The sequence below is a fragment of the Nyctibius grandis genome, chromosome 15 (assembly GCF_013368605.1).
Source record: "Nyctibius grandis isolate bNycGra1 chromosome 15, bNycGra1.pri, whole genome shotgun sequence".
In the NCBI taxonomy this organism is placed as follows: Eukaryota; Metazoa; Chordata; class Aves; order Nyctibiiformes; family Nyctibiidae; genus Nyctibius; species Nyctibius grandis.
Genome location: NC_090672.1, coordinates 3300913 through 3328571, shown reverse-complemented (window position 1 = coordinate 3328571; position 27659 = coordinate 3300913). Strand labels below are relative to the sequence as shown.

The window sequence follows — 27659 nt, the reverse complement described above, 5'->3', positions numbered from 1 at the left end:
GAAGCCCCCTGTAATCTCTGGTGTTACTTTAGAAACAGATGACCAGGAGATTATGAAGATACAAGCTGGGGTCGTGCAGTGGAATTACTTTTTTCTCCCTGGATGCGGGGGGACGCCCTGGCTGGGGCAGTTCTGCAAATCATTCGCCGTGTGCTGTGCAGGGTGTGCAAAACTGTGCGAGGAAGGAGACTGAAAGCCCAGGGGTTGAGATGGAGACGCGTTGCTAACCTGGCTGGTTCATACTTGGCTTGACTTGTTCCGCTCATGTCCTTTAGTACCACGACAGGAATACAGGTGGTCAGTGTTCAGAGAGGTTCAGAGAAGGTGTCAATAAATATCTCCTGCACTCCCAGATGCATTTGCCTTTTTTTCTCCCCCAAAATAGTGTCTTTTGTAAAATGAACATCATTATACTCTACTTCTTATTTGTGGGAAGGAAAGACAAGAGGATACAGCAAAATTAAATAAAACTTTTGTCTTCATCATATTTTAAACAACTAAGCACGAGAAACAACCCTTTTTAAATATACCTCTATTAAGTATATCTGTAAATACAATTTCTTTTGGAGACTATAACTTCATGGAGCAACATTTTCTGTCTTTTTTTTAATAGCAGGCTGTGTCTGTTCAGAACTGAGTGGTGCTGGGCAACAGAATGGTTGACTAAGATGAGATTTTTCCTTGATTTGACTGAAGTTCTCTGGAATGAGATGAGAAGCGTCCTAAGGAAAGGCTCAGGGCTTGCCTAGGTTTTCCTCTGACTCCTCCATGTTTGCAGGCCACCGTGCCTCTTCTCTTTTAACTTATCAGATCTCGGTGCCAGATTATCTCTCTGCCAGCTTTTAGAAGCTCGGCTTAGTTGTCAGCAGCTTGTCTGCTAATAGGCACAACTGTTCTCCATCAAGGCTGTATGAGCAAAGCAGCTGGAAATGGGGAAATTCAGAGGAAATATCGCTGGGGAAACCCAGCAGAGCCAACCCCTGCAGACTGGGAGAGAGAGCTGCCAAACTATAAATATTTATATAGTAAATGCATATGCTTGTGTGTAAATGAAGTGCTTATAAACCCTGTGAGCAATCCTCCAAACCTGGTTTGTATACGTTTTCGTGGAGAAAATAGATTTTAAACCTTTATTTGTATGAGCGTATGTTTAGAGAGCAACTCTCAAGGTGGGTGAGGGAGTTGGATACCCAGCTGCGTTTTGCTGGAACAAGGCGCTTGCATTCAGTTTCTTTTGCCTGATTGCAGTTATTTTATTTTTTTTTGCCTTTCTGGGAGCACAATTTGAGATATTTTTCACTTGTATCATTTCTGCAGCCATGAACAGATGATTGTTTTGCAAAACTGGAGTGAAACTGAGAGTTATACCTGAACTGTTCACCTCTCAGTTTAAACAAGTGCTGAAGTGTAGAGCTAAGCAGAACATTGTATTTACTAAAGAGCACAATTCTGCCAATTATTTTCATGATGTGTTCAGTGTTTAAATGACTTGTAAAATGTAATTAGATTTCTTTCTAATTTTAATACTCCTATTACGTGGATTAAATGAGTAGGTGGGCTGCGCATTACCTTCCACAGCAGCAGTCTTGGTAAGATGCCTGTGCCCAGCTACTCATAATTTTCAATGGCTATTTTCATATCTGTCTCTTTTTTTCAGTACAACATGCAGACACGGTAACCATGTGCTCTTTTTAGTTTTATTTCATGCTTCCTCTATAAATCTTAGTTCATAAGAAGCATTACTAAATGTTGCAATTCATTTCACCACTTCATATTTAATGATTGTCATGTAAGAGCATCTTGGGACTTGTCTACACAGGAACTGCAGTGTAATTAAATGGAGGTATACATTTAAGGACTTGCCTACCTAGGGAAATTCATTTGAATTTTAGTAGGATGTGAATTTTAAAACAGATTTTTTTTCCTCGGGAATGTCTTTTGTGGGTACTTTTGTTTTGGAATAAGAACTTTTTGTTGTAAGCTTGTTTTTGGAATTGCAAAGTTAGTGTTTCTCAGGTATATATACACGCACTTTCCTCACTGAAGGATTTGAACTCTGGCCCAAAAGTAGGTGTTTCAGCAGATTGGTTTTTTGTCATAGAAATACTACAATGTTCATTTTAGTTCCAGTTTGTAATGATTATTACTATTTCAGGAGTTTCCATGAGAGCGACTGCCTTGATTTTACAATCCTTTCTTGAGAGGATAGCTTTTTATTTTTTAATTTTTTTTATGCTTTTCCATAGATAAGCTGGGGTGGGTGGCATCATATACTGGTCTGGGCTATGGGACAAGCAAATTAAATTCTTTCTTTTATCTTATACTTGCCACCAGTGATAGCAGTGGGATCTTGACTTCCAGTCTTCTGTCTTCTCAAGATATAGTCCTACTTTCCTGAATAAAGATGTTCAGTTTTTGATCCAGCACTAGATACTGTAATGTACTTCCATTATCATGGAAAGACTTTTCATCTTTCTGGGTTTAGTTCCATGGAAAATGAACACAACACCAAAAACTCCCATGATGCAGAGTCTGGCTTTAACCCTGTGCACGAAGACCCTCAGTCAACTCTCATGTTGAATCCAGATGATTTTTTCTTTTCTTCCTTGTGGCTGAATAAAGCCCTAGTCCCAGCTCTCCAGCTTTACTCAGGCCTATTTAGTCAAAGCTTCCAGATCCCTGTGCTGGCACAGACAGAGAGGAGTTTGAAATAGTCCCCCAAAAAGCTCTCAGGTGGATATTGGCACCCAGGGGAAATTAGGGCACTGAGGTGCAGGGTTGATTATGATTTTTTTTTTTTTTCCCCATAGATACTCAGAAAACTTCATATTGGACTAGCACTTAGCAAACAAAGGTGACATTTGAGGCACCTGGAAGACAAACCTGACAAGAGTGGCATTTCTGTGTCAATATTAAAGGGATCCTGTCAGTTCACTGCTAGGTAGAGGTAATATCCATCCCATGAGCTGCAGCAGTCGGGCGGGAGCGTTGAGCCCTTCGGGTGGGCACTGAGTTCGTACTTTAATAACCTTTTTGTGGAAGGACTGTGCAGTTTGGCGCACTGGCATCGCTCGATGGCTGCTTTGACGTGCAGAAGTGCTGCCAGAGCTGGTGGCACTCGTGAGCAAGAAGCCCCAGTTGGGTTGACGGGGATGAAGAGTGCTCTAGGTTTTGAGTGGAAAGCACCAGTTTATTCTGCCGTATTGACACTCACGCAGTGCTTAGGACAAGCTTTGCTTATATGCCATTATGTTTCTTATTATTGTTCTTTATTTTAAGAATGGCCTTCTAAAAGAGAGAACCATGCTATCTTGTCCATATATTTGACCTCCTTTTGGCAAAAATTTTCTTGTTGCCAGAAGCCAGGACTAAGATTGTTGTCTTCTAAACTTTTAAAGCATTTGAAAGGATCACTGTCGCAAAATAAATAAAATTAAGCAAGCGAATAGGTCATTATACCTTAAAAAGGGGGGAGGTAATGCTGATTTGGTGTCTTAATTGGTTTCCAAGCTAAAATTAATAGTGTGTGGAATCCCTCTTAGTAACATGACTCAGAACTATTTATTTTTCAACTCCTCTTTTAACTCTAGCTGAGATTGATGGGCGTGTTATCTTAGCATTTGGGAGATGCAAGCAGTATTGGAATGACAAACATTTCTTGACAGCTTTAGAAAGATGGATGATGTGATGCCCCTGCAACAGGTTTGGGTGTTTGGGCTTTCTAATGGGTCATCGTGAGACTTCTGCTTCACTTTCATTCTTGACAAAGGGGAAGGAAAGGTGAGACCTAATTATTGGTTTGAGATGTCTTTGTGACTTGACTTCTCAGTGTATAGGTTTGTCAACCAACTCTTAGTAGCAGAGCGTAACGATGGCCATCCTCAGTTAATGGTCCCAGTTTGTGCATTGTGCTTTTAATAAAGAAAAAAGTCGATGGTTACAGGATTTTACTTGCAAAACTGGTGCTAAGTGCTTAAATATACCTTGGATATCTGTTACTACGTTTTACCTCGCTACCATATTTCGCAGATCTACACATTCTGCATAAAACCATGTTTTTATGAAGAGAGAAACCTTACCAAAACTAACTCACTGTGGGTGAAATCCTTCGACTTGGCTAGAAACTTCGTATAGTTTTTTTGAGCATCTCTTCCATGTCTTTTGATCAGCAGAGCTGTGATAGCTTTACAAAGGAGGAGAGAACGCCTCGAAAATGTCACGTATGTGGCCTACCACATCACGTGTACAGCTTGCTTTTCTTGATTGTCTTCAACAAACCTCTTCTGTGTGGTCTGAGGACCCTTGGTTGGAACCCACCATTCACAGAACTGCAACTTCATCTTTAGCTGTAGACTTTTGGGGGAGTTTTCGTAGCTATTACATTCCTCAGCAGAGATGTGGCTTCCCTTTGTCATCAGTGAAATTAATAAGAAAGAAAAATATTATTAGTATATCGATAGCTTTCTGCGAAGTTCTGTACAGATGGGAGAGAGGAGAGTGAGTTCTCTTAATTTGCTTTAGTGCCAAGATTTTAAAAAAAAAAACCCAAAACATTGTCATACAAATGAAGTTACAATAATGCACTCATGAAGGTGCCCTTGATACTATCTCTTAACATTTAAAGCTCTTCAGAGAATTAGAAACTAGACTCCTTTTGGCACGGAGAGCTCGTGGTGGAGTGAAGCAATGAGGCTGTTCTCTTGCCAGCGAAGTGTAAATCATTAAATCCCCCGCAGAGATTTCTTGCTCTTTTTTCAGACATGTGAACAACAGGAAAATGGTGTTTTTAAATTTTATTATAAAGGAGATACTTGTAAACTCTGTCCTGTAGGCTCCGTGGATTCCCTGAATGTGCCATATGTAAAAATGTGACTTGAAACTCTTCCTGATATCAACTCTTTAAATACTTTGAAATAATATCTCTCGAGGAATTATTTTATTAATATTAAGAGGCTTGAGCTGTGGGTAAGTCCAGCAGATCAGTTCTGCGACAGTTGGGCAATGTGATCGTACTGTGTTTCTGAGGCATGTCAGTAAAGGCTGATGCTACTTTGCACCCTTGTTCCCATTTAGGCTTTTTATTGGCTATGTTACAGTGTTCCCAGATCTCATTCCTTGTGTTTTTTAGGGGTTTGGTTGTTTTTTAATATTTTGGCCAGAAGGAGCTGTAGATTTTTCTGTTGCCAAATACAGACCAAAGCAAATTATTTTTCACAGGTGCCAGTAACATAAAGTAAAAAATTTAACTGATTTCCAAAGCTAAAAGTTGTTCTGAATTAAGTAATTTATGCATATGCAACTACATAAATAACCTTTCCGTAGCCAAAAGCAGGCAAGCCTGCTGCTTTATGTACGGTGCTACTTTTGTCTGTCTTGTAAGAAAAAAACAGCACGTGTCAGCCATAAGCAGTTAAAGCGAACACATCCACGTGTGGTGTAAGAGAACAGTTTATGCATTAATATTCGGGTGCCTGGCAGGAAGCACACTGCGGTGGATTAGTATTCTTATCATTTGAGTGACAAATTATAAAAAGCTGATTAAAATGACCTGGATCCTGGACACATGGGTCGGAGCCAGGAGACGTGTGGAAGTGATTTAAACCTCACCATTCCACTTCCTTGCTCTAATCTCCTGGGCAAGAATAGAGCAGCAGCGAGGCTGCTTTATTTTATAGCGCGCTCTAGTAGGCACAGGGGACTGAAAAGCAGCTGATACTGATAGTCTGGAGGGCTGTCTTGTTACCTGCCCCTCTTACAACTGCCCTGGCTAAAGCCGGGAGCTCAGGATCTCTCTGTAGTTACTAGAGAGAAATAAAACCTTTGCATCTCAATTAGACCAGCTCCTGCCTCTGTTTGCTCTCACTTGCCATCTGGAGGAGACGCGTGTCTCCCCATTGACTCTGGATCTCTCACTTGACTTAAAACACTTGCACTGGGCAGCAGAAATACTTCCCCAAGAGTTCCTGAGTAACAACTTTATTCCACCACAGGAATTTGTCTAAGCCATCTTCAGTATCGGATTTTATCTGCAGTATTGCTCAAAGCAGCTGCACTGCGTCCAGAGGACCTGGCCTGGTGTATTTTAGGACATATAGTAACTTAAACCAGATACTGACCTTGTGCAATTCCTGTCTTCAGTGAAGAGATTGTTATTTGAAGTTTTGTTTGTTTTTGAATTATATGTTGCACTCATGGCATGCTGGCGTCGTGACAAATATGATTTAATGCAAAGGAATCTCTTCAAGAAAATGGCTTTGCAAAGTGATTCTGAGTGTATTTTGGTTGGCGTAAAGGTGGTATTTTTCTTCAACCCTAATAATTGCTCCTAAAATATATAGAAATAAAATAGTTCCTGAAGAGCAGTACTTATGTACCTCTGCATCTGACATCTGCTTATAATTTGTCATTAAATCTCACAAAAATCCTGCATGGGTAGGTGACAGATTTGGGGTGATCAGAGCCCAGCTGTTGAAGTGTGCGTGGGTAGGTTAAGTTTTCCCTTATACCAGGGCAACACAATGCGTAGAGATGAACGTTGCTTCGTTGCCTTAGCTCCGTGAGCCTGGATAGAGAGAACATTTAACCCCGAAATGGGAGACACACCATTGTGTTGTTGCTTCTGTCTTGGAGTACGTGATGCACCAGCTCAGCAGTGGGAGCTGGGTCAGAGCTTCCCCCTTTCTCTCTCCTGTTTTCATGGCCAGGGTGACCTGATCCAGTGACACAGATAAAAAAAATAAAAAGATCCAGAGGGAAATTAGTATATTTTTGGCTAGATCAGGTCGTTCTGTGGGTGCAGCTGGTTGGGTCAGCACAAGGGACAGGCGCGAGGTGTTTATCTAACTGGGGGCTCAGACCTGAAACGCATTTTTTAGCGGTTTTCATTTTAAGATGAAAAGGAAGAGCCCAACAGTAACAAAATCCATGTCCAAAAGAACAGGACGACATTCAGTGCAGCACGTCGTGCACTTTGGAAATTGCTCCCTTTGGTTCACGGAGCCCAAACACGTTGATGGGCAAGTGCCCTCCTGGAAGCGGGGCTAGAGGAAGGCTTGGAGTGAGGAGCTTTGTTTGTGGATGCATTAATAGTGTGCTAAATAAAAAAGGACTTGGTGGTAAATATTTAATATTATTAGAAGTCTTTGGCAGCTGGCCAGAAACCAGTATTTCTTCCCATGAAAGCTGTTTCTCCAAGGTGGATTGCATAAGGTGAAAGCCTTCCTGCCGTACCCAGCTTGCATTTCCCCTGGAGCAGCAGCTGACCTCGGTGAGGCCTCGGGAATATGCTATTTAGGTGGCTCACCGTGTCAGCAGTTTGCAAGATTGAACAGCTTATTTTATAAGGGCCTGGTTTTATTTTTATTATTATTTCATTTTTGTTACAATATCTTCTTAGCAAAATATGATTTTAGTGGGAAGAGCAGGGTTCGCTGGTGGTCACTGAACCTGTTTTCCTTTACCAAAGCAGGAGATTTATGTTTTTTTCTCCAATTTAGTCTTGGATATCAGGTGTATTGAAAAAAATGAGATGAAACAAGCTTTTTTTTTTTTTTTTTTTAATATATTGGTGCTAGCAAATTTGATTCAAAGATGAAGACAAGAAAAATGTTGTATGTAGGGGTAAAGTAGCTAAAGTACTTTGGTGCAAATGCCTGGTTATTTCATTCAAAGTTATTCATACAGCTGAAGACCACATGTAGTCCTTAATTATCTTTTCCTACTCCATTAATTCCTTGCTTACTGCAGCGTGCTCAGACACATACACCCATACCCAAGGTCTTTCCTTCCACCCTTGCTGCCTTTACCCGTGTGAATGTCACAAGCGCGTCCACACCTGCAGTGACAGCGGTTTGTCCAGCTGTGCTTCAGCAGCTCCAGGCGTTGTGTTTCAGGATGCGGCCGTCATCCTCACCTCCATCCCAGCCCACATCGGCGTGACAGGACCCGCGGACGAGGCACTCTGGTATTTGGACCATGTCGCTTTGACACTCCTGAGTGTTAACACGGCTGTGGGCTTTTCAAGCTCCTTGTAATGGTGCTTCTGATATCGCCAAAGGATGTTGTTTGACCAGAGTGCTGATGAAGAGGCCACTAAGCTGCAAGAGTTAATGACTGCTTGTTTTGTTGGTCAGCCCCACTGAAAGGATTTGGGTGAGCTGAAGACAAATGCAGAGCAGTGTGCCAGGGGCTCTGGGCACTGCTGCCAGCTAAGTGCACTTCAGTGCAATGAAACACCTAAAAAAAAAAAAAAAAAATCTCAGTTTTGGGGGTAGTGAATGTCTCTGGAAGTCCCTAGAAAGTCACATGCTTGTAAGTGGTCAAGGAAATAGCAACATGTCATCTCTTGAGTGCTTAAAAGCAGAACCCACACGGCAGGTCGTTAATCTGAGGGGATGAATCAGTGCTAATTGAAGTCTGCGAGTCTTTGCATTCTCCATCCTGAAAATACGTTTCTGAAATGACATGTATCAACATTTTCTTTGCATTTACCTCCTGTTCTCTTCCCTGTACACAGCAATGGGCTTCTAAACACTGGCTAATAAGAAGAATGTATCTTTAGTGGAAGGTTTTTTTAAAAAAAAAAACAAACTGTGGCGGCTGCTTTACCTTGGAGACCTTTCTTGGGTTTGACGGGACATGACAGTTTGGGGTTTAGCTGCCCTTCTCTGTCTGTGAGTAACATTGTTCAGGCTTGCATCAATCTCATTTTTAATTAGAATCCTTTTTGAAATGGGAAATATTAAAGCAGATCTATAGCTAGACTGGGAACTGCAGAGCCAGAGGGTTTTCAGATACTGCCTTAAAAAAAAAAAAAGAAAAAAAAGCCATTTCTAATCCTTAAAATATTTGCCTTGCTTTATTTTCATATCTTGAAGACAAACAGGTGCTGTGTGCCCTTTATGATTCTCAAATATACAATCTCCAAGCCAGCAATCTCTAAAGCCTTCCCTTGTTTGTACAATTAGGGTGGGATTTTCAGAATCACTCAGTGTTGGTCTGTCTGTGCTCTCATTGAAGTCAAACTGCCATTGAGTTCAGTGAGAATAGTGTTAGATCAGTACATGAGTGCTTTTGAAAATCCTTCCCTTTGCTTTTTTTTTTTAATCACATCTGTGTACAATTGAATAAAAAGACCTTTGTAATATACTTTAATTATTCTTTGTTGTTTTCATATAAAAGTGATTGAAAGGAAACCAGAAGAAAACCTATAATAATAATCTTGACTTTGATCTTATTTACCATAAATTATATGTTACATTTTTCTTCTCCTTTTATGTAATTATATATTACTTTATCACAATGTAAGATAAATCGTGGAAAACATGAGGAGTAGAAATAATTAGGTAATGTGGAGGCAAAGAACGCTCGCTAAGGAAGGAACTCAACTCGTCGTGGTCTGATGGGTTTCCAGTGCTGCTTACAGCAACTTTGCATTGAGTGCATAAGAAAATCAGGATACTTTACGTGAAAGGCTGGTGCTAAAACCTGATGAATCTAGAGGCCGCATGGCCAGCTGTGAGGAATGGCCTTCTGGATGTCACCTTCCCAGGAAACCTCAGGTTATTGTCCAGATATCCAGACTTCAGGTATCCCTGTGCTCTCCACCTGGTTTTGGTCTACCTGCTCCTCCACGATTCATGCGCTTTTTTGGTTTCCAGTGTGTGTTTCAATGATGTTTCTGGTTAACTGCTTGCTCTTTAGCAATACCGAAGCACTATGGAGAACTCCAGAAGCATCTAATTCAACAAGACCAATATTTGCAAGACTTGCCTTATATAGCCCAGTTTCACCCCTGGCTGTAGCCGTTCAGTGAAGTGCTCAAGTGGGGAGTCCAGATGTACTGGTCGTTATTTGCATTGTGTTAAAAATGTTCGCTTGGGTCTGTAGCAAGAGATTTTAGCTGAGGAGAGGCTTTGGCCACCACTCGCGCCCATCCCCGTAGCTTGTCTCCACCTCCCCCGTGCGGTGCAAGACATGGAGGATTTTGGAGACCAGCAGCACTTCAGTGCAGGAGGAGGTGACTGCTCTTTGGCAACAGCCTCATCTTCTCATTCATTCATTAGTGCCATAGATTCACCTGAACTGCTCTTCAGAGAGTCTTGGGAGAGAAATACGTGCATCCAGAGGGCAGTTCTGCTGCAAAGAGCGCAGGGAAGCCTGCTCAGATGCAGGGGTGGTTTTGCAACAGGAAGACCTCATAGCTGCCTTGAATTAAATTGTCTTGTAATAGCAGGGTTCGGCTCCAGCTTTAGACTGATGGGATTATTGGTTCTGATGTAAATATGTGTTTAGCATTAGAGTAAAATGTTATGTCAATCCATGGAAGACCGGTTGCCTCTTTCAGCCGCTGCTGTTTCCACCATGTGCCACAGATTAGAGCTGACCCTGGACAGGGGCCAGGCTGGTGCTTGCTACGCTCTAAATCCAGAGCAGTATACGAGAGCCTTGTACTAGCCTAAGTGTGGGTGATGCGTCTGATAAACTATATGACATGTTGTTCCTCTTAATGCACTCCATTTATGTTTTCGTGTGAACCAGGAGTAAAGGTATTGAACTGTCATAATTCAGTAGTTAGAATCTCTCCCGCAGGAATGACTGCGGAAGGCAAAGGCAGCACGTGCTCAGGGCTTCCCATCCGCTCCGCTGGCTTAATTAACTGCAAATAGTCAGGTCACTGTCTGAAAACTGAAGAGATGGTGTCAGTGTTTGACGGATGATATGGAGAAAGCGACGGGGTGTCCTGTAAAGGCACGGGACACCCTCTTGCTCTTTCCCTATCATGTTAGTTCTCGGAGTGCCAGCGCAGCGTAATGCCATGAGCATCTGCAAGGTGATGCTTTGGGGATCTTGGCTTAGTCCAGATCAAATCATTAATCTGTGTGTCCTGGAGGAGGTCTGAATGATTAGCTACCCTCTGCGTTCGCTGCTGTTCCCAGGAGGTGGCTTGAAGGAATTAAACGTTCTTTAACGTTTCACTTAAAAACAAAGTGGAAACCAATATGAAGAGGCTGAAGGAAAAGAAAAAGTGAGTGTAAATAGTTATAAGCAGTGATGTGACAGCTCATCTAAGAATTGTTACATGTTTAAGATATAATTACTGTAGATTAACTAGATGAGATCTACACAAGGAGTCTGATGAGCCTGCCAGAGAAATAAACCACAAAGCACTAGCTGGCCTAATTTATTTTTTCCATTGTCATGTTTTAAATGTTCATGCATACTGATTAAAATTTAGGTTAGGGTCTTGAAAGCCGTTGCCAAGTTTTGTCACTCAGGGATTTTTAGATGCCGTAGATTTAACCCTCTGTCTGTCCTTCTGATGGCCAGCTTCCCAAATACCTGGGGCAGATAATATTCTGCCTTTTCCAGCTGAACTGATGCATTCAGACTTCCAAAAAACCTCTTGAGTGCTTCTAAAATATTTATTTATGCAGGATTCACCTTACTGAATTTACTGTTTGCTAAAACAGGCTGTACTGGGCTGGCCTGGCATGAGATAATATGTTTGAGTTCACCCTTTCATTCCTATAGAATGATATTTGAGATGCACATTTTTTTCATTTTTTTCTAGAATATCAGGGGAAAATAATTTCAAGTGGAGAGAGAATTTTGCTGAACATCTGGGAGCAAAATGGGAAAAAGTTTGATAAATAGCATCTTGCTGACATGTAATAGCAACTAGCTCAGTGAAGGCATCTGGGGCATTGCAAATAAAAGGAATTTTCTTAACTGTGGTTCAATCGGATATGTAGTTTCGTGCGTACAGTTGCCAGTAACAGATTATTCAGATTGTCAGATTTAAAAAAGCAAAAGAATTCAGACTTAAGTCATGCAGTAATCTTAATTTCGGGAGCAGCCGTGTCTGTATACAACAGACACGTTTTTTTGACTACTTAACTCAGCAGAGAAGTTTCTTATTAAAAATTTATATTCAGTTGAGGGCTTAACTACAACACTAAATATATGGAAATATTTCATACACTGATTATGGTATTGTCAGGTTATACTGATAAAGGCATAAGTTTGAATTCTTTTAAGAGTGTTTAGTGTCCAACTACTCTTCATTTCAGTCATTTTATGTTTGAGACACACAGAGTTTAAAACCTGCATGTTATTTTGATTTTATCCCTGGCCCATGGAATACCTTTATCTGTGAGCTTAAATACTCTCAAATAAGCCAGAATCTCTTCACGTGCACAAGTTTAAACTGGAAGTAAGCTCAGGGCAGTCAGACTTTGCAAACAGAAATAAAGGGAAAATTGTGCATTATAAAAACAAAGCAAAACTGAGCGAAGGCCAAAACATTTTCAGGAGAAAAGATTTTAGCTGTATAGAATTTTCCCCTTGTATTGCTCTACCAGTCTGATGTCAAATGACATTTTTTCTTCCTTTAACATAATTGTCTCTGAAATGTAACAGTGAAACAAGCCATTAGTAAAATGCTGAGCTGTCGGAAGCCCTCACTGGTGTGGGACCCAAATGGGTGCTTTGCCTTCTCTGAAGGTGCTCGTTGCGGTTCCCTGTGGAGATTCTTTGTGGAGCACCCAGCGCTTCAAGGGCAGCGCTGTAGCCGTGCGGATCCGACCTGTACCTCTGACAGGGGCTGCCACGGCTCCGGGCCTGGGGGCTTGGGGCTGCCACGGCTCCGGGCCTGGGGGCTTGGAGCTGCCCCGCAGACTCCTCTGTGCTTTGCTTCTAAACCAGGGTCTCCACCGACTTCGGTTGTAGCTGGGAGTGACTGTGGCCGCTGCAGATCGGTCGTAACAAGCAGAGAACAAGAAATAACTTATTGCTGCCGATCTAAAAATACATGAATGAGTTTCCTAGTACTGAACCAGAATGCTCTGGCAAAGTGAGATGTGTGGACTAACCCTTTTTCTTCCTGAAGTCCCTTCCTCTTAACTCTTGGCTGAGCAGCCTGAGTTTGCTTCAGTAATATTGATAATAAAACTGGAAGGCTTTGAGAGTCGGTAGGAATTGGGATTGAGTCGGGTGCTCCATCCATTTGCTCCAGATAGCGGCTTACTGAGAGCAAACCAGCTCAAGGCTGCGCAGCCCCAGCCAGCTCCACCGCACACATGGAGGTGAGAAATGTTAGTGAACTGGATGTGAACTGGTAATTAAGAGCTGTGTTGATGATTTCAATTCCCATGCTTTTGTATTTCTTAACTTTTGGGCGTTTAATCTGCAGCCTTTAACACAAACCGACAAATGCAGGATTCCTCCCCTGCAGAACCCTGGTGGTTTTTTGATCCATCGTGGACAAACTGAGGACTTTAATAAGCAGCATGGGCTTCAGCCGAGTTAACAACACTTAATTATACATTAATTTGTGTTGGCCGGTCACTAGAGGGGGGCGAGGCAGCCGCTTTTCCAGGGGGTTTCCCAGCTGCTGCCTGGCAGCGGGGAGTGCAGGTTTGGGGTCCCCCAGCCAGTGCCCCCCTTGCTGCTGCTGCTGCTTCCTCAACCTTCTCCCCTCTCTTCCCTGCCACCCTCCTGAGTCTCGTTCTTTCCCAGGTTTGGACAGTTTCACAGGCATGACGAAACATGACAGTGATGCCCGCTGCCAAATTGCTTGGCTTTAGAGAGTACTGTTAGCAAGGTTGGTTTAAGCAGGGTAACTTTAGCGTGTGGGCTTGAGCACAGGCACACACTCACTCTCACTCGTGTGCATGCAGGATTTTCTTACAACCCCATGTCTGGGAACGGTTAAAACTGTTGGGAAGGTGATTCACCCTGAGGTTAAAAATGTCACCACGAGTGGAGAATATCGTGGGCTGTGTTAGGCAGGTTGATAGGTGGGTATCTCATCCCTGCCGCGCTTGCAACACACAGGGGCAACAGCAGAGGTTAACAAATTGTCATATAATCATTACTTCGAAGTAACAGGTGGGAAAAGTGGTTCCTGTGATCTCTGCGTGCCTGTAAATGAAGCGTCTTTCCCCTGGTGTGCACCTGTAGGGCCCTGCTGGGGTCCGTGCTGCTCCTGATGTCCCTGTCCCCTGGCACTCCCCGGGGAATGCAGCCCCGTTAAGCAGCAAGGCCAGTAACGTGGCACTGCCGAAATGAAGGTGTTTGTTAATTTTTGTCTTCTGTGATGTAAAAGGTTACATCAGCTTGCTGGAATAACATAGATTTTATCATACTGTCATTTCTCATATAGTCACCTTAAATCTGTCTGCAGTTTGACTGTGCTGAGCTTACTGTCAGTCTGATTCTTTGGAATTATGATTTGTTATGGTACATTTCCTACATATTCACCATAATTGGGATCCTACCCCAAAACCTCAGACGTAACGTCAGTAGAAAATATTCTTTCTATAAATACATACTACTTTTTTTATAAATAAAAATATGCTTATTATTTTTATTATTATTTTGCACACGTAAAACTAAATGGCTTTACAATTTGCTGCATGACAAAGTGCTTTCAGCTTTTCCAGTAACATTCTTTATCAAACAGATCATACAAAAGCCTGCAGGAATCCCTAGCGTGAAGATGGTGCCGCCTGAATTTTCCCATAGGCGGTGTTTAAAGTCAAATTGGGTTTGTGACATTAAATAACGCCATATGGTGTGTTCATTCCCTGCTCCTAGAACTAGATGCTCAGTGCAGTTTCAGTAGCATTTTACAAGAGTTGATTGATTTTGGGGTGGGTTATAGGTTCTCAGAAGTTAGATGATCTTGAAAAAAAAAATTACTGTTTGTCTTTTAAATACCAGAAGCACAACATTTGCAAGGGCTGTTTGTATTAATATAGAACTGGGGCAGGGCTGTACGGGTGTGTACATATAATTGTGTATGTATAAAAGCTGCGTCAAACCTGTTGAGAACAGAACTTGGAATCAAACTCTACTTCAAATGATTAACTTTTGGGGACTTGCACAAACTATTTTTGTCCTCCAGGTGATTTTCTTTCAAAGGGGACGCCAAAAGCGTTAATGCAGACTATCAAAGCTCAGTAAAAGGAGTTTGCCGTTTTCGTTGTATTTCTGAACCTTCAAAAATAGAGATTAAAGCACCTGCAGATGCAGACGGTACATTCCACGCATGGCATGCTTTCCGGCAGCCTTTCATTTTGATTCTTCCTTTTTTTTTTTTTATTACAGTTCTTTGAGGTTCCATTTGACTCAAATATGAACAGGACAAAAAATAGACCACTGGTGCGAGGACAGATCAGGTAAGGCTACGCACACCTGCTCCGGCTAATGAGAAATGAGTCTTCACGTTGCTTTTATCTATCTCCAACTTCTCTCTCTGGTCAGATGACAAAAAATAACAATTTCAGACAAAAGACTTAAGAAAGAAATGCACCTCTTTGTTCTTCGATATTTCTTCGTGTTTATAACTTTCATGTGAGGAGTTTGGGTAATCAGCTGTCTTCTAAAATACTGAATTTCTCCAGACAGCAGAATTTCCGCTCGTGTTGTGTTTCTGCACGTGTGACGACTGCGTGCACAGCGTGGTAGCATGCGGTTACGTTCCACTGAACTTTTGCATTAGTTTGTAACAACAAATCTTCAAAATTTCACATCTGAGAACGAACACAAGATTGTAACTTATTTTTGGTAGCCACATTTATCTGTTAGATCATAGGCTTTGTTTGAATCTCCTGACAGAGGTATCTGCAACTGATTTTTTTTAGTGGTTTTGTAAGGCACCGTGTTGTCTTTGCCTTTTCTGCATGTTTAGCATAAAGATGGGGTGAAAACTCAAAATGGTGAAAATAAAGTAAAAATTTGTAGTAGTTTAGTTTCTCATCATCCATATGTAAATCACTCACCAACACAAAAAGCCCATCCTCTCTTAGCAAAGGGATTTCCTTAAAAAAAAAAATCCTTCATTCACTCTGTTTTCTGGATTATATATGACTTCACTTTCTCAAAGGCTGTTTTCCAGCTAAAAAAGCAAAGTGAAAAAGAACATCAACAAAAAACTATAACTTATTTGCAAACTAAAACTGAAGGCCCAATTCATAAATGATTCAACAAACAATTTTAGTATTACATTTCCATGATTTGTGCCAAGGATTATTTATAACAAAATTATGTTTTCCCTTAGGCTTCTGCGAACAGTTGGTCCTCTTTATTTCTGTGTTTTATCCATCACCTTTGGAGGACTGAAAAAAATGTGACGGATGAAATTACAATAAAATTGAGACAAAATACTCAAGTGAACCTTAGGGGTAAATTCACCCTCATTGTAAATAGTTAGAGCACTTCAAAAAACTTGTTCTGATTTGTTCTCGAAGGTGGTGCTAATTACAGATTCCTAAATTGAGTTAATTTTATTTAAAAACATATTTTAGGGACCACTGCAGTGAGGGCATCTGTTGTACATAATCAGCCTTAATTGTGCAGTCAGGGGAGCTGCACTTCTGCTCCACTTGCATGTGGTCCTTTAGCCCTGGAAGAAGGAACACTTGGTAGGAAAGATGATGGGGGGGATTTTTTTTTTTTTATCATAGTCTACTAGCATGGCTTGCAGTGTTTCTGGAGTCACAAATAGAGCTAGGAAACTTTCTGTCAACTTAGGAATTTGTTTTATAAGTTTTCAGTGTCCTTAAACGAACTTCCCTCTCATCTGAACACACCACAGATTGGCAAAACCATATTTAATGGATTTTCTTACTCCTCCCTCTTCATACTTGCTTTCACCACAAAATGGTAATGTTGGGGACTTCGTGTAATCACTCATCAATCTATCTACCTGACTGTCAACAGCTAATTTAAAGTTCTTTAAAGTGTCACTTACCTTGAATAATGCTGGGCTCGTTCCCTGTAGACCGTTGAACATGCAGACCCGACTGGGGTTATTTCTGCTGCGGTGTGCCAGAGGAGAATAATCCAGTGCAAGTGATCTAACCTTGTTATATTTTGCCACATATTCCCTGGTGTTCTTTGAACTCTTTCCTTCCTGGCTGATTAAATAAAACCCTTAAATGGTTATGCTAAAACTAGTCAAAACCAGACGAGACAGAGATGGATAAATTGTATGTAAGAGACTCGTGCTTGGCTCTGGGAAGGAATCCAGAGAGCTTGGGGTATGTACAGAGTTCTTGCCCAAAATTTGCCTGACATTTGAGTTTTGACATTTTCTTCTCTTTAGCTGCTTCATATCATGACATGTTTGATGCTTTTTTAATTCTGCTCTCTTACAACACCTGTGATAGCCAGTGCAAACGCGGCATCATTTTACAATCTGCCTTCATTTGCACTGTTTGTAAATATATTGTGATTTCCCATCTTCTTTTCCTTCCCTCCTCCCTCCCTTCCTTTTTATTTATTTCGCATAGTCCTTGTTACAGAACTGGGTAGCAGAGTCATAGCAGTTTTTGTATGGTCCAACCCTGAGCTTGAGATCCCTTTTGAAGAGTGAGAAGGTTGTTAACTCTCCATTGTGTTGGCTCACTGCACCTCCTTGGAAAGGCTTTTGATGGTGGCTTTGATGTGAACTTCTGCCCACTGAGAAACTGCACTGAGACCAGTGACATTTTTTACAGAGGTTGTGGCATCATGAAGACAGTTCGTAGATGCTTTGAACTTGGGCCAGAATCAAACTGGTAACTCCCAGTGAGAGGTCGTTGGTGTTACTGAGTCATCCTGACCCTGGATGAGCTGGCGTCTCTATTTTAGATAAGCTAATTCATGGAGCTGGCTCATTAAGAAGTGTTATGCTGTTGTGGAGAAATTATTCCTGTGTGTTTCACTTTCTGGCCTCCATTTTCAGCTTCAGCCCCAAGTTTAGTTAGGTTTAAGATCAGCTGTCAGTTCTAACTGACTTTGGTTCCAACATTTCTCCCCTTCCTTTCTGCCTGAAGCCTTTACTTTCAGAAAGCAACACAAACCCCACTATCTTGGCAGCACTTGTGTGTGTTCATTTCTCTGCGTACACGTTCGTGTGGTTCCCAAGTCCCCACGTCTGAGCCTTTTCCACAAGTTACCGAGGACTTGCAGTTTCCTTTGGCATCAGTGAGGAACCTCAGCAGCTTTTGAGGAAATGCTCCGGGGCTGGGGTTGCGCTGTGGAGTGTGAACATCATCATGGCCTCTGAGGCCTGGCTGGGGACAGAAGGAATCATTATCTTACTGGTGACACTCCAGAAGTGCTTAAGTCAGGCAGCTTTAGCCTGACCATCGCTCCAGGCAGCACCCTGGGAGCCAGGAGCCAGTTCTGCAAAGATCTCTGGAAGGATGGGATTTGGAAAAGCAGTTGTCCTCCATCCTTTGTGAAGTCCTCTCCATATTGCATCAACTTCATGGCTGAAATAGTTATCTAGAGGCTTAGTGTGCCTCTGCTATATATATTTTATATTATTTGACCTGGACCAAACCACACAGGCAATGACATGGAAGGACTCTGCAGAGCTGAGTAGGACAAGAGTACAGATACCTTATTTGCCAGCCCCAAACCCACCGCTGATGCCCCCAGGGAATCTTCTGATGCTGTTGCTAGATTTGTGGCAAACAGCACCAGATAGTTCATTGACTGCTTGCTTTACAATGTCCTATTTAATTTGTAAGGCTTGAAAAAAATGTTCCCTTTGAGCAATGAGACGTGACCATCCTTATTCTCTATTCAGAGAGTAATCAGAGACGTCCTGTTGCAAAAATAACAAGAGTAGACCCAAACACAGCATGCCACTAAACGCCATCCATCATTCCAGCCTGCCCACATGTCCCCCTCCCTCCTCTGACCCCTCAAGTCTTGTTTGGAAATACAAACAGCTTGAGATGTTCTTCATACTTTGGCTGCAGTGTTAAACTCATTGAGCGTATTTGTGTTTTGCATTATAACAACAGCTGATATTGTTTTTCCTGCCATGAATTGTTTTTATGTCATTGACGAGGAAAAATTTCGTGTGCTCACACAACCTTAGATTCGACTGAAATGGCAGCAGCTTTTCCCGGTTTCCTGTTGGGTATGATTTATTCCCTTGCTTTTTAAGGTAATGGATTTAATTTTCCTGCAGATTAATTTAAATAAATCTCTAGTATTAGCTGTGGTAGCTGAGTGAGCTTAGCCTCGAGGATGACAAGTGTCCTGCTCCATTATGTTGTACCAAGTGACAGTTTTGATTGCCCTTCTACACAGAGCTGCACACACTCTTGTAACAAAGCAGCTGTTTTTATGAACTTACAGTACTGATGGATCTGCTGTGCTAAGCACTCAAAAAAACTCCTTAGTTGTACAGGAATAGTTTTTCGTCTTAAAAAAAAATAAGTCATCAAACAGCATGTTCTAAATAACTAATTCACGACCATGTAGACGCCTTTCAGTTCTGCTCCTGCAGTATTTTGCAGCTTGCAACTGTTTTCTGTACCAAGTCCTTTGACTTTGGTCTTAGCAGGCGCTGCAGGGTCCGCCTGGGAGTGGGGCTGGGGTTTCTCCCTTGCTTTACCTCCAGATTTTGTGTCACCCAGGCCATGAAGCATTGTACAGGCAGCATCAGAGGATGTCTCGGGCTGGAAGGGATCTCAGGAGAGCTGTAGACCAATCTCCTGCTCACAGCAGGGTCAGCTCTGAGGTCAGACCAGGTTGCTCCATGCTTGATCCAGTCTTGTCTCAAAAACGTTCAATATAGGAATAACGTGCTGTGGAATTTAATTATATTCTCCTTAAGCAGAATATTTGCACTCTCAAACTTGCTTTTCCGTGCGCATTTAGGAAGTCTAAGTCTTTTAACTTGGCAGAAGGCGGCACAACACAGGTAATGCCTTGGATGCTCCAAAAGAAATAAATCTTCATGTTGTTTGGTGAATATTTTTTCCTAGAATCCCGTTAACCTCCTCACTTAACAATGCCCGAGGAGCTGGGGTCTGTACAGGAGCTTCCTACTTCTTATGGGCACGGTTGATAGTTATTGCAATTAATGGAGACACTAACGCTTTTCCTTCTTTGGATGTTTGTGAGTGAAGTGGTGACTTTGGTTAGTTTAAACTATAAGCCAAACTCAAAGAATTGGGCCAAAAAGAGCTCCTAAGCTAGTACTGTTGCTCACTGATGGTTTACATTTATGAATTGTAGTTATAATTACAAATATATAAGTAGAACATTCATAAACTGATAGAAAATTGCAACATGCCGAACTTGCCCTATTTATTCAAAACCACATTGCGACTCAAGACTAGTTCTATGTAAAGCTGAGTTTTCCACTCAGTTGCCTGTAGTAGACCTACTATTACAAGTGTAACAAACCCAACCCAATGTGTGTGCATTTACCAAAAAACCCAACTCTCCTGTAATCACTGTTGATAACTCAGTGTAATTAGCTTGATTCTTTGCTTGCTAACACTAAAGTAAATCAGGAACGTTTCTACTGATGTTAGTGGAGCTACGCTGATGTAAGTGAGAGGAAAACCATGTCCTTGGCTTACGCTGAAACCTGCATTAAGCGTTTAGCCAGCCCTGCTTTAAGCCAGCGGTTTAAAACCTCCCCAAGGGTTTCAGTACAACTTCGGTTCCCATTTAGAGATCAGCCTCTACTGAGCTGACTGGTCTGCTCCCTTGGGTGGTCATTTCAGACAGGTTTCATTCTACTTAAGTTAAAACAAATAAAACAAGAACTCCATAAATCTACAGTTCTTCAAGAATAATCATTTTTAAGGGATCAGATGCTCGTTCCCTGCAGGGAAACATTCCAATATTTTGTTTAGAAAATACCTCATTTTAAAAGGACTGCCCTGAGATCTTTCTGAATGATAAAAATGTTTCTTTTTTCAGTGGGAGGCTTTCCTCTTGTTTAAACAGGGCACAATTCAAAGCAGACACCACCACGGCAGCCTTTTCAAGCATTTTTTTTATCCTGCTTGTATTCAGGCTTTATTATTTGAAAACAAGTAAATGCATTCCTTCCCCACCACCACCCTCCTGGCTTCCTTTTTTCTTTCCACCCTGTGTTTTCCAGAAGCTGTCATTGACTGTATTTGGTAAACAAGAAATTAAAAAGGCAGCTTTATATTTTTGACATGTACAATTGCTTGTAAAAATGTAGTCCTTGCCTTTTGAACAGCGGGGTTTATTTTTTATTTTTTTTCTGGCATGGCCATGTCATGGAGAGGTGGCGGGGGAAGAAACCTTGAGGCTAAAACATAGTTTAATGAGAATAAAACCCACATCAAAGGATGGACTAATGGAATGATATAATGCTTACTGTGTCACTTTCCCAAAGGGGATATGGATGACAGTACTTATATTTCAATTATCTATTCACTGCCTGCATAGGATGTTGATTAAATGGTTCCAAGGTATTAGAGTCCTTTTGTAGAATGCACAGAAAAATGGTGATACTGCACATTATCCTCAGATCAAAATGTGTATTAGCAGGAAATTATATAGCTCGAACTACATATGTATTTTGTTTCTTAGGGCAATAAAGAGGGTTGTTTTAATAACTCTAACATTACATTCAAATTCGTTTCAGTTGAAACAAAGAAATTGCTGGCTATCCAGCTAGCGCCTTCCGCTCGCTCCTCCTGCCCGGACCTAATTCTGCCGCAGCACAACGGAGACATTCCTTTGCAGGCAGCTCTGTTTGGTAAATATAAATCCAGTGGAAACACTTGACCCCTCACGCCTTGCTGCTTTTCAGTTCAACCGAGGGGCCTTTACTGCCAAATTATTTATCTGAATCTTTAATTGCACGTGGGACAGTTGATAAATCGGAGTACATTGTACATCGCCCCACGTTAGGAAACATCCCAGATGCTCATGTATAAAGCAGGAGTCACGGTGCATTTGGCTAAATAACTGCTCCATCTGCTTGTGGGAAAGGCTGTGGAGAAGTGATACGGGCTCCTAATGGAGTTGTCTTATCCTCTCATGTCAGCTCCTCACCGGGGTTAGAGCCCCGGGAGCTGGAGGGAACCAAGCTATTGTACACTAATCCCTCCATCCTTGTGTCCAGTACGCACGGGCCTCTTGGACATTAGTTGTAACCAATTTCTGGTTACAACTCTTTTCTCCTTTAACTCTTTTCTTTTTTAACTGACTAGTGATGAGTCATTTTCTTCAAAGGTGATGTTAAAGTGTGTTTTCCCCCTTAAACTGCACAAACAAGCAAAATTAAAGCTTGAAGCCCAAAATCCTTTTCCCAGCTTAGCGCAGTGTTCTCCTGGTGGCTCTTCTTCCCGTGTCTGTCAAACATTTCAGGTCCATGTTTGTAAATTTTGGCTTAATGCAGTCAAAATCCCCACACTTTGTTCCCTGTATTAGTATTGAACCTTATCTGGTTTAACCACAACAGCATCATTATTCAACGTGTGCCAAGTGTTGTAGGAAATGTCACCGCTCAACAAGTCCATTATGGAGCTGCCTCTGATTAGAAGCTGCTATACCCTGAGATCTGTTTACAGTAAGTCATGTTAGAAGTGCATTTTTTTCCGTGAAGGACAGAGTTTATCGTGTCTTATGCAAGTTATAACTTACACGTTATCAGCTTCGCAAGTCAGATATAAAAGAGGTTTTTCTTACGCTTTAATTAGCTGTGCTAACACAGATCCTCACTCTCCAGTCTTTATGACTAGGAAAGCTGCATTCCTGAGATCGAGATATGTGGAGAACCTCTTTGATATGTTTTATTTAATTATTTTTTTTGCTAGAGACAAAGAATCACAAGGAATATTATATTATAAATCATACTGTAAAGGAGCGTGAGCCACAGTGACGCATATTGCTGCCTCTGTGTGACAATCATGATGTTGCATTCATGCACTTTGATGGTATGTGAAGGGTTTTTTTGTTTTTTTCCACCAAATATTTGTAAAATACAACTCTGGATGCTAATTGTAGATAAACTACCAAAACAATAATGAGAAGATCCCAAAATACAACCATCCTCATCCTCTTCACCTCTCAGGTGATACGTAGCAACTACTTAAGAGCATGCCATAGAGTTTTAAAATGATGTGAATATCAAATGCATGCTTACAAAGTTTCAGAGGAATCTGCAGATAGGCAGGAAGGATCTGACTTAAATTGCAATTTGGCAGACTCATCTGCTCGTTTTTTCTTCCACTTAATGGTGTCTAGAGCCTGATCTTCCATCCCCTGCAGTCAATTGCTTCTTGACCTGCTGTCTCTGGATGCAGTGAATAACTTGTTTGCCTCATTTTCATTGCTCCTGGGAATGTATTTCGAGTCAGTGATCCTGTGCCAAGAATGGCTTGACTATCTTGACACCTTGAATCCTGTGTCCAGTTCTGGGCCCCGCACTTCAAGAAAGATGTTGAGGTGTTGGAGCGAGTCCAGAGGAGGGCGACCAAGCTGGTGAAGGGTCTGGAGGGTCTGACCTATGAGGAACGGCTGAGGGAGCTGGGGGTGTTTAGCCTGGAGAAGAGGAGGCTCAGAGGTGACCTTATTGCAGTCTACAACTAGCTGAAGGAGGTTGTAGCAGAGTGGGAGTCAGCCTCTTCTCCCTGGCAACTAGCGATAGGACAAGAGGACACAGCCTCAAGCTTGGCCAGGGGAGGTTCAGGTTGGACATTAGGAAGCATTTCTTCTCAAAAAGGGTCATTAGCCATTGGAAGGGGCTGCCCAGGGAGGTGGTGGAGTCACAATCTCTGGCTGTGTTTAAGAAAAGACTGGACATGGCACTTAGTGCCCTGGTCTAGTTGACAGGGTGGTGTCAGGGCAACGGTTGGACTTGATGATCCCAGAGGTCTCTTCCAACCTGATTGATTCTGATTCTGATTGATCTTTTCTCTTTTTTTGAAGAACAGGTTGATAAATACTCTAGAACTTCAGTTTTCTCCGTCTTAATGAGACTGAGAACTGGCCTGAGACTTTTTTAGCCACTGCTTTCCAAACTTTGGCTGAGGGCTCAGCAGAAGCATGTGTTAGATGTAATCACTCTAAATCACAGAAAAATGTTTCTGGAGAGACCATAATATCCATCCTGTTTGTCAGCTGGTCTCTGGTTCTTAAATGAAGAGAGAACTGAGATTTTGAAATAAAATGAATGGATCACTTAACTGCCATGCTGTAAGGTTAGCTTTGTTAGGTTAAAGAGGAAGATTTAGTTTAAATATTATGGTGGACATTTTTCAAATTTACTGTAGGTTTGTCTTGTAAGCACTTTAAGAAAATATTTACATTTTCGTGACTGCAGGGAAGCTGTGAGTATTATTATTCACCCTTTCACTCCTACCTAACAAAGCCATATAACAAGGAGCATGCTAACGCTCTGCAGGGTTGCTTAGGGTTGTTATGATTAGCGTTCTGGTGTGTATAGCAAGTGTAATAAGAGCATAAACATTTTATAAGTATGGGTCCTTTTCATTTTTAATTTTTTACTTGAAGTGAAGTGACGAGGCCCAATTGGAGCTTCTGCTTAATAACGAAGGGCAGCATCAAAAGTTTTGTTTCCGTCTGAACGTGGTATTCATAAACTGCAAGTCTCCCCAGGGTTTGCTGAGCTGTCTCGTCCCAAACCTGCAGTTGCTTTGGTCTCAGACCTCCAGGCAGACTCTTGAACCCATGAACAATGAAAGACCAGATCCTGGTATTATTTGCATGGAGTTAGACTGGTAAAAAAAAGAGGAGGGTATGTTTAGGAGAGAGCTCCATGCTGAGGGTGGGATTCTTGATTTCTCTTTTTTTTGTGTGAGTTGAAATCCCTCTTGCCTTCTCTAGCCATACACGTCACATCTTTGTGGAAACTTTCTGCAAAATCGATTGAGCCAATTTTGATTTATACGAGCGTAAAAAGGAGAGATGTGTCCCTTTCAAGATGAAACGATTCTTTTAAATTAGCCATGTTTGTTTATGATAGTTTTAAAGTCCTTTGCTCTGGCAGGGGAGACAGAACATCCGCAGCTCGGATTCTTGAGGAGCGAGGGGAACTAATTGTCTCCAATTTGGTTAAAATACAGTGTCGACTATGCTTTTATACAACAGCGATACACAGCCATGACAGGGTGGCTTGGGCTCCCTGCATGGGTTGTTTCTTCATTGGCAGAGAAATGAATTGACACAGACATGGGATATTTTATCTTAGTCTGTATTTATTTACAGTAAGTACACTTCTGAACAAGTATATTAAATAGCATAGCCAGAGCGGGGTTGGCAATGTAGTGCCCAAACTCAAGAAGGCAGCTCCGTGACGAGACCCAGCCAGCTCTACGTGTTTATCCATCGCTGAGCTCCGTATATGCCAGGTTCTCACTGTATGACATTCCTTGGGAGATGTAGACCTCACTTATTAAATCCTGCCCCATTTCCCTGCTGATGGTTCAGATGTCATTCAAAACCACATCCAGGTTGGTGCTCATGTGCCTGGCTGAGCCCTGTGGACAAAGGAAAGGTATTAGGGGTGATTTCTTTCAAAGAGATTTGCATTTGAAAGAGGTTTATTTGAGATTCAGATCTGTAAACTCTTCATCTGGAGACACAATGCTATAGTGTTGAATTCCTGATTTAAGCGTGCTTAAATGCTACCCATTAACCCAGCTCAGTAGGCTTTTTGGGAGCACCTACAAGTTTCATACCTCCTCTTAACACAGAGTTCCTCCTCAGCTCAGATTTTGCATTACAAGTCAGATTTAGAACTTTCCCACTATTTTTTCGTGTTTGGGGAAAAGCGCTGTCCGATCTGAGATTATCAATATCTTTGTCATAGGTGTTACCAGAAACCAAATCCCAAAAAGCCAGTTACAAAAGCATAAACAGGCAGAATTGTAACAAGCGTGTTCTGGCAGTCTTAAAAATTGTTGTAATGTTATACCCAGTTAAAGGGCATTTGATATAAAATACAGTTCTTGTAGTGCGTGTAGAGCCTGATCTGCCACAGCAACACATTTTTGGGGGTGAGACACCAGACACTGACAGAACGTAGATACTGCTTCTTGACCTGTGAATGCGAAGTTAAATAATTCATTAAGAAAAAAGAAAAGACTTGCCAAAGCTCCCCATTTGTTTGCACCTCCTAAAGGAAGTCTTGTCAGTCTTCAGTGGTAAATGATAGACAAGCGTGTATTCTGAGATTTGGAGTTGATGGGGAAGAACTGAATTCCCAACTAAAAGTGTAATTTAGTTTCACGTTTTAGTTTTAAAATGCATCATCCTTCATCCCTTGTCATGAGTCATGAACTTTCTTGCGTGATCGAGAGAACAAATGAATATCTATTAAGATCTTTCTCTACGCTTTTTCCCCTAAAATAGTGCCATTTTAGCTCATTGATATTGTTCAGTTTAATATAATTTGATACTTCGCACGATTAAGCCTCAGTCAGCAGGTTCTTTGGCTTTTCGTAGTGTTCAGTCACAATGTACCTGTGGAAGATGATATCGAAAGTGAGAGTGTGGATTGCTTGTGTTTACTAAAGCCTCGGACTGATGCAGAATCAGATCTACATGAAAGAAATAAACAGGTCTAGCAATATGTCCATTCTGCCAATGCTAAAGCTATTTTGTCCTTTTTATTGGAAAGAAATATCTCTCCTTGAGACTAATCCAGTCTGTAATTGAAAGTTGTGGTTGAATATAAAAATGTTTTGTCAGTCATGCTTTGAGTCCTTAAAAAAAAGACTTGCTGCCTCAAAACTATACTAATTAGGGGTCATAATGCATCATCATGTAGCCACTTTGATTTAAAACCTCAAATCTGAGTGTGGCTGTATTTTCTATCAGGTACATCCCCAGTCTGTCTGTGGGACTCTTCTGGAGTTTAGTCTAACATCTTTTGCAAAAAAATTAGAATCATTTTAGAGAAGTCATCAGCGATGAAGCTCCTGATCCAGGCAATGTTGTTCCAGTTTCAGTTTCCATTAGCGTTGTTGTTATTACTATAGAACTTTTACAGCTGACAATGGTCATGAGTATGGTTTTTATTACTAAATATATAAATATGCAGCCTGAAAGGATTTGTGTGGAAAGTTAAAATTTAATTTCGCTGTTGGTAGATTGCCATCATTCGGTTGTCTGCCACGATTACTGATTGCTTTTGAATGCTCTGTGCCTTACTTTCAGCTTAGAAGCTGTATGAGTGGTTTTTTTAACCTCCCATCAAAAATAATTTCAGGGAAGCTACCGTTGCTATTCAGGGGCAAAATGTGCCTTTTACAGCCTTCTGGCTCATTTTTCGCAGTCAGCTGACTACGGCACTTGCGCCAGCAGACGACCCCGCTGCCGGTTTCAGGCATCTGTCCATCTGGGGAAGCAGAGCTGGAAATTACGCAAATGCAATCCAGATGTGTGCTGGAAGGAGCTGGGCTTTCTTCCCCATTACCTAAGTCATAGGAGCAGGAAGGCTTCTATATAGTCATCTGTTGTTGCAGTGCGTAACGTCCTCGGCTCCTTGTGCCTCTTCCAAGTGGGATGGGGTTGCCTGGTGTAGCTGCTGGGGTTGAGAGCCTTCCTTAATTTTCTTGGTGGATCTTTAAAAGCTGCCGAGGAGGGTTCAGCAGTTCTTGGGTGCTGATCTTTAAACAAATAAATAAAAATTTTAAAAAATCCCTTGGCTTCTTACTCCAGCTCAGGGAGGTGACCAAGTTATAGCTCAGTACCATATGACAGTTGTAGTGATCACAGGCTCAGCTCCTACCCTGGGACTAGTTTTTGGCAACTCTTAGTGTTGCCTGGCCGCAGGGATTGAGAAGATGCCAGGAGATGAGCAACGCTGTAAATCAGCAGCTGGGGAGAAGGACAGTTTTCTGCATGGG

General features: G+C 41.7%; 1 protein-coding gene across 1 annotated transcript in view; it reads left to right on the top strand.

The window, feature by feature from the left end:
* COX10 (cytochrome c oxidase assembly factor heme A:farnesyltransferase COX10) overlaps positions 1 to 27659 on the top strand; it is a 106145-nt gene that overhangs the window by 56026 nt on the left and 22460 nt on the right. The window contains exon 5 of the mRNA XM_068413197.1: positions 15112 to 15182. Within this exon, the coding sequence (XP_068269298.1) occupies positions 15112 to 15182 (71 nt within the window). The remainder of the gene's footprint in view (positions 1 to 15111; positions 15183 to 27659) is intronic.